At 35.8% G+C, this 7,795-nt stretch overlaps 1 protein-coding gene across 1 annotated transcript; it reads left to right on the top strand.

The window, feature by feature from the left end:
• Nucleotides 1–1,165: 1,165 nt before the first annotated feature.
• LOC104110625 (uncharacterized) lies at nucleotides 1,166–7,653 on the top strand. Its single transcript, XM_009620152.3, has 12 exons — nucleotides 1,166–1,302; nucleotides 1,388–1,543; nucleotides 2,056–2,229; nucleotides 2,679–2,761; nucleotides 2,881–3,079; nucleotides 3,390–3,511; nucleotides 4,171–4,237; nucleotides 4,877–4,927; nucleotides 5,517–5,569; nucleotides 5,718–5,928; nucleotides 6,195–6,365; nucleotides 7,218–7,653. Exons 1-12 carry the CDS (start codon nucleotides 1,240–1,242, stop codon nucleotides 7,278–7,280), a joined length of 1,413 nt encoding a protein of 470 aa, XP_009618447.1. The 5' UTR covers nucleotides 1,166–1,239; the 3' UTR covers nucleotides 7,281–7,653.
• The last annotated feature ends 142 nt before the right edge of the window (nucleotides 7,654–7,795 follow it).

Below are 7,795 nucleotides of genomic sequence, written 5' to 3'. Positions count from 1 at the left end.
GTTGATTATACCTTGCATTTGTTATTTAAATGTCCAATATTAGAAGTCAGCTGTGCCAGCTTGCGGTATTAGACTAAGGTTTGTGTCCCAGGTTCAGTCGACCTTTCTTTTACTGAATCAGGAAACTAAAATGTTAGCTGTCTAACTGTCTTGTATGCTTGGAAATCTCAATCATACACTTTCTAAGATTAATGGCTCACTGAAGTTTCTAAAGGCAAGTGTCAACCACTTCAATTCTCTACAACTTTAGCAAATATCCTACTGGGTAAATGCAGTCTAAATCATGGTCTAGGGATCAATATCCAACATAGTTCACCAGAAGGCACATATTTGGAATTTCATTGATTCTTGCTATTGTGTATCATCGGTACTATGTTGCTGTATTTGAAAGCTGTCATTCACCTTTGATCATGGTAAAGGAATTCCATTTTTGTTTTTGTTTTTATTAGGCAGTATATTGTCACATATTAAACGCTGGAAAACTTTCAAAGATTTTGTTTGCAGAGTTTACAGCCATCAAACTTGAACTTCAATGGTATATCGACACTGGAGTTAGAATTCGTAGAAGCTGATTATTAGCCTCTACGGGCATCTTGTGCAGACATTCTTTCTGGAAATAAAATAAATCACATGAAAAAAAAAGAATAAAAATTCTTCTTCAACGTATAAAACTTGTCGACAGAGTTTTTGGTACCTCGATATGAACCCGGCTTGTGTTGAAAGAACAACAAAATTCTTTGTTTTGAGTTTTTTTGTTTGTTTGTTTTTATCAGCAACAAAACAAGCCTGGACAACTCTTGTTTAATTCTGCAAAAAAGGTTGTAACAAAATTGAACAAGTTTTTTTTTTAAACACAAAATGCGAAGAAATGAAAGTTTTTCAAGAAGCATCTTTTAAATAAAATTGAAGTATCTGGATATTTGGTTTTCATTTATAAGTTCAACAAAATAGAGGACTACTTTTATCTTGTTTATTCACTTCTAAAATAAATTTAAAAAGATTTACGAGATCATAAAATAAAGTAAAAATAAACAATAAAACTCTATTTTAAAGACATGTCATATATTTACACATTTGTCCTCAATCATTTTCCTTTGTAATTGACGTTAGCTACTTTTTAGTGGTTACAATTTCAAGCAATAAATAGGAGTATAATATTTCATTTTACTTATTTATTGTTTTGGCAAAAAGTAATATCAGTGGTCAGTCAGTCCACCTACTTGGTGTTAAAGAGACGCTATGGCCATTGCAGGGACAGCTCCTTATTCACCGTTTCTCGGAAATACTATTCCTTTCCACTTTGTAATCTTCTCTACTTCTGTTTTAGAAATTGACTACTTTTAAAAATGAAGTATCTTTATTCAAGCTTCAATCTTTGTAATTGTAGGGGAAATCCCCGTCCGTACAGTTTACCCACAACAATTCAGTTTGCATTTTTAAAGTCAAAGCATTGTTTTGGGGTTCTAGAAAAACTGTGCAGCCTGCTGCTGATAACGTTCTTTCACTTGGGCAATTCACTTTATCAGGTGCTGCGGATTCACAGGTAGTATTTCTTTGTTTTTTTTCCCGTTTGTAGATAAACCTGTTAGTATTAACATTATCAAGAATACAACGTACAGATATACTAGTATTTAAGTCGTGCTCCTTTTGACAGTTATGGTAGGTAATCAGCGGCGGAAATTAAAAAAAAATGTAAATTTGAAAGCACTTAATTTTAGGGGATTCAACAATTTATATATATACCGAGAAGTATGTTTTTTACCCTCTTTATGTTCTGGAAGGGGAGCATTGGCTTAACTAGTAAAGTTGTTGTCATGTGACCAGGAGGTCGCGGGTTCGAGCCGTGGAAATAATAAGGCTGCGTACAATAGACCCTTGTGGTCCGGCCCTTCCCCAAACCCGCCCATAGTGGGTGCTTAGTACTCCAGGCTTCCCTTACCCTCTTTATGTTCTGGATGAAGGGGATTCAATTGAAACCCCTTCGCACTGGAAAGTTATAGTGACAGTTTCTTGTGATGTTAATTCAAATGTAATTGGGTTTCTATTTTCTTTCAGGGGGACATGGGAGCGTCTGAAAAGATATCCATTTCTGTGGTTTCCTCAATCTCAGCAGTTTCACCAGACGAGTGGGATTCCTGCAGTCTGGATTCCACAGGAACTCAACAGTTTAATCCCTTTCTGTCACATGGTTTCCTTTCGAGCTTAGAGGACTCTGGCTCTGCGGTGGAGGTTATAAACTATCACTTTGATGACTTCTGCTTAGAATCCTTTGCTTGATTGTTTATTTTGTTGCATGGTTAAAAGAAGTACACCTGCCATTATTTATCTTCTCTCGCTGTCTTTGCGTACTAGTGTTTGTTTATTTAACAGTTGATTTTGTTTGTTAGCTTACTATTAGCTATTACAGTGAATGCTCCTGGTTTAGGTTGTTTATTCTCTCTTAGTATCTGCAATATTTTGGGGGTAATTATGAATATCGATTACCATTCTTTGGATATCACCAATACTATTTTTGGGACAGATTTGATGCTAACTCTTATTCAACCAAATTCTCTTGAAAGTAACAGGGCAGCTAGCTAATTAAGTATCTTTTCTATCTTCGTGATCATCAATTTAGTGCTGCCTCTGTCATTGTTATGACCTTTTTTGATGGAAGAAAAGCTTATATTCTTTCTCAGGGAACTGGCTGGATGCCACAACACATCATTGCAAAGGATGAAAATAATAATATCTTAGGTGTTGTTCCCCTCTATCTCAAAAGGTTCAACATCTGCCATGCTATTTCTGGACCATGCTTTTAATTTGTTTCCTTTATTGTATAATATCTCGACTTTTTTCTGATGACATGCTTGGCTAACTCCTTCTGATCCAAATCTGCAGCCATTCTTATGGTGAATATGTGTTCGATCATTCTTGGGCAAATGCCTACTACAATTATGGTTTGAGCTATTATCCGAAGCTGCAGTGCTCGGTACCTTTCACTCCTGTTACTGGCCCGAGGATCTTGGTCCGTAACACATCAACTGGAGATCAAGTCTTTGACATTCTGGTCTCTGCAATGAAAGATTTGGCAGTCAAGGTATGCTTTTCTTCATGTTCATCATACTTCATAATACTTTGAATTTCGTAAATACCTTTTTTACCTCGTCCATTTGTAAACTCTATCTGATTCTTTTTATTTTTATTAACTGTTGCTCATTGGGTATGGAAGATCCTGCATATTAAAGCCAATTGTTTCTGTTATCCTTATTTAACGGAAGGTGTGATTTCTATTAGTCTGACTTGATAAAGATTTGTGAGTTATAAGAATCATTGTTTGGAATGCACTATATTTCATATGCATAAAAATACTCCATTTTTCTGTATTGTGATGACATTTACCTTGACAGTTCAACGTTTCATCTCTACATATTACTTTTCCCACCGCAAATGAGTGGCACAAGCTGAAGGAGAAAGGTTTCCTGCAAAGGATTGGAATGCAGTATCATTGGAAAAATCGTAATTATAAAAGGTGAGTATGTAGATCTACTTCTTACTTGAGATAAGTTGCTCTGAGATTTAGAGGAATGGATTTCACATAGTTGTAGCTTGTAGTTTATTCTTTTTCTTCTTCTTAGTAGGCGATCTTATTTCATTTGGTCATATTACATTCTATTGAACTATAGATTCCGAATGCCTCATGTGGTGGTTGATGTGTGGAATGAAGGAGCTTGATGCTTGTGGAGATAAGCAAAGTCTTATTGGTAATTGGGTTAAATAGATTTCCTTTGGTAGTACCTCTAAAGGAAACACAATGGAAGGGGTGGCCTTGCTATCTTAGAGTTGGAGTAACAACCTTGGGAACCAAGGTTCGAATCTCCCACATGCGACACTAGGTGAATTGTTTTCATCTATCTAAATCTTGATAGGTAAGGTTACCTTGTTCCTGTGTTGGTTGGGAGGTAGAAGGTACCTAGTGGATTAGTCGAGGTATGTGCAAGCTAGCTTGGACACTACCATTAATCTCCAAAAAAGAAAAAGCCATCAAAGTAATTGAAACTGCTTCATCTGAAGAACATCAGATAGATCTTTGAATTTTGTCCGCAGTTTTATGTGTTCGGATTTACCACTACATCATGATAATGAGTTTTTGTTTCTTCTTGATTGTTATAAGTTTGTTGCATTATTCAGCTTTGATGAGTTTTTGATGGACATGAAGCAAAGTAAGAGGAAGAACATTCGTCAAGAGCGCAAGAAGGTTTGTAGAAGTAGTTGTTCCTTTTTCTTGAAAATTGCTTGGCCAGTCAATAGCTCTAGAAGATTCTCTAAAAGAGGCTGTATAAAGAAAAGAATTTGAATCTAAAATATCTAATTTAAAAATGAACGTGGTGTATAATAACAATTAGACGTGCCTTTTAGTCACACATGCCCATGCTGAAACTTGTATCATAGAGCAGTTCGTTAGAATATATTGCAGAGAACCCGTCTGTGGTACACGGAACATATAAAGTTCCCTGCTTCAGAAAACCAAATGACTGGAGCACTTTGGTCTTAAATCTAAATTATATCCAATCCTACTGGGAACATGCTTATATTGGCTCTCGTAAAATCAAGAACGAATCTATTATTGTTGTATAAACAAGGCTTTACTATTGTTTATTTAGTTGTGCTGCATCTGCAGTGTCGCTTTATTGCCATGGCTGTATGGCTTGCTGCAGTGCCATCTTTTCTTCATCCTGTGTTCTTGCTTATTTCTATCTATTACATCAAGATTTTTCTTAGAGGAGTATAATATTTCCTTTTAGTTTCATAATTAGCTATATAGTGCTTCTACCTCCTCTCGCTTCTCAATGTCTTCAAACTTGCAAAATACTGATAAGATCTTTTCTTATTTCAGGTATCGGCTCAAAATGTGACCATGAAACGCTTAAGAGGATATGAAATCAAGGTGTGTTGTTGAAGCTTTTGACTTCCCATTTAATTAGTTACTTGAGCTGGGGTGACTTTGTTGGAATAGGGTATATTTTTCTCGAGAGTCGTAGCAGCAATTTGTTGTGTCTATCTTCTCTTTTAAGTATGTGGTGTTTAACTTTATTTTCTAAACATAAATAGACTAGTTGTGCAAATACTCAAAAAAGAAAAAAAAAGGATTGGTACCTTTACTAACTTTATCTGTTCATATGTTTAATGTTTTTACTTATTCTTTTTATTGGGATAAATTACCTGATTGTGATCATGTCATCTACTATTATCCTTTTCCTAAAGGTTTAAATATTGTGTGTATATCATTTATCTCTATCTTTCTGCGATGGCCTGGTGTAATCTGCTCGGCACTTTTAAATCACATTATGAACAAGTGAGGCCCTTTACAGCTGGACTCCCCTCCACCCAGCTTCACCCCAAATTAATTATGGTTTTTTATGTGAAATGCTAATTTCTTGTTTTAAGGCACATGAACCGCCCGTCACGTGCAGCTATAATTATGTCCTTGAATAATATTGAAATTCTCATTTCATGTTTGTCTATTGTACTGGCAGGCTAGCCATTGGGACACGTTTTATAAGTTCTACAGAAATACAGCCGACAACAAGTAGGAGTTCTTTTCTTTGGACCATACATTTTTTCTCTTCATAATACTATCTTAACTAAACTTTATCAGCTAAATTATTCTACTTAGTGTACTTTACAGCTGTATTTTTGTACCTGCATTATCTAATGTGTGTTCTCTGTCTCTTTAGGTGGGGTACTGCTTATTTGACGAGAGATTTTTTTCATCAAATGGGTGCAAAGATGGATGACAATGTACTGCTTATTGTTGCTGAAGAAGGTGATGAGCTTGTAGCTGCAGCCCTTAATCTTATTGGAGGAGATACCTTGTATGGACGACTATGGGGATGTCTCCCAGGAGCCTATTATGCGAATTTGCATTTTGAAGCATGTTATTACCAGGTATTTTGAACCATCAATTAGAAAAAAGAGAAGAATGTGTCTTGCCGCGTGCAGGTGTTCTTTACTTATAACAATATTGTCCCCAGAGATAACTAGTTGTGTTTTTCATAGTGTAGAATTTCAGTTTGATTTGCAGTATTGATTGCAGAAACTCGTATGTTTCAAGAATTAGCTTGTAGAGGTTCAGAAGTAAATCAGGCTCCTCTAAGTCTTAAATGTTTCCTGCTTGAAAATTGATATCTAATTTCTCTTGATCTGCTTCTCAGGCCATAGAAGCGGCGATTGAACTTAATCTTGGCACAGTAGAGGCTGGTGCTCAAGGTGAACACAAAATTCAGAGGGGATATATGCCAGTGACTACTTACAGCTGTCACTATGTTCTAGATGAGGATTTTAAGCGAGTCTTTGATGATTTCTTGGTACGAGAATCTACTCAGGTGACTATTCTTCCCAATGAAAAGCATTTCAGATGACAGTTACCTTTTTCTCAAAGGATTTTTTTTCTCCTCAAAGGAAAATTAGAAAAGAAAAACTTATTTCGCATAATAGGTAAGAACATATTTTACGAGCAGAAGCACCTAAACGACAAGGTCACGAGGTTGTCTTGAACTTAGAAAAATGAATTTTCATAGCTTTATAAGACTTCTTTCCCCAACCGAAGATCCAGGAAGCTTGGAAGGCGCATTCTTAGTGTCAATATAATTTCCTGTCCTTTTAAGCCAATAGGTGCTACATATTCCGACCAGTTTGTAGCCTCATATTATGCTAACTGACCATCTTGGATCATCTTTCACGGAGAAGGTATCGTCCAGATAAATCTGCCAAGGTTAGATTTGAAGGACCACATAAAGAGCTCTGCTGACAGTCCCAAGGCAGTGAAGCTCTCCATCAGGATATGAGTCCGTAAATCAATTACAAAACACTACTTTATCGTGGTTGATGGGTAACAATGTAGTGGTCAATATGCGTTTCTCAGGGGAACGCCATATAATCCTGGGAATATATCAGATGAAAGAGTCTGACAACAGACCCATATGGGTACTCTTTAATGGACTCTCCCCGTCAGTCTGAACAATTTTTTTTTTTGTTCCCCTCCAAAAATCCTCCAGCCGTAGCCTAGTTTAGATTGTTATACAAAAATCTCTACATAATCGGTTAAACACTATCTTGATGTGCTGATGAAATAAAGATGTTAAGTTGCTTTTCAAGATTATCTTCAAATATTTGAAGATGGAACCACTTCAATATGGCGAGTTTTCACTAATCTGTCTGCTTGCATTTTCCTACAGGTTAAACTTGTTATGAAATTATTACAGGATGATGGTCCCTTCAAGGAGAATGTATGGAGTTGATTACGTGTTTAACATTCAACGTTTATAAATCGCCAGCTGTTCCCTGTTGAAAGGTTCTCAAAAATTATATTTCACCAATCAGAGTGGCATAATCATCTTCTGAGGACAGAAAAGATCAATTCAAGCTGTTCTGCAGCATATTCACCAATATACAAAGACTAAATTTGGAGAAACTGTAAATATCTAATCAGAATGCAGTAAGAATCTTCTTAGCCATGTACAGAAAATGATCAATGTTCATCCTGTATAGAATAGTTCTTCAAAACCTTAGTCATACACGTACCATAAGTTCTACTTACTATTTATCTTGTTTAGGCGTTTAAGAGATGAATTATTACCGTATTCATTTATGAAAAGATCAGTATTAGAGAGATGACAGTGCATTTTGAGGTTAAATTGCCTAAGTATTTAACATTTTGAGTTTTTCTTTTCGTGCTCAAGTACAATTACCAATTTTAAAAGCACCACAACTTCATGTATTAAACACTTTCTTTAGTCGTATATAAATTAAAGTT

Source organism: Nicotiana tomentosiformis, chromosome 1 (assembly GCF_000390325.3).
Source record: "Nicotiana tomentosiformis chromosome 1, ASM39032v3, whole genome shotgun sequence".
Taxonomy (NCBI): domain Eukaryota; kingdom Viridiplantae; phylum Streptophyta; class Magnoliopsida; order Solanales; family Solanaceae; genus Nicotiana; species Nicotiana tomentosiformis.
The sequence above is the reverse complement of the archived record's forward strand: the minus strand, read 5'-3'. Positions and strand labels throughout refer to the sequence as shown.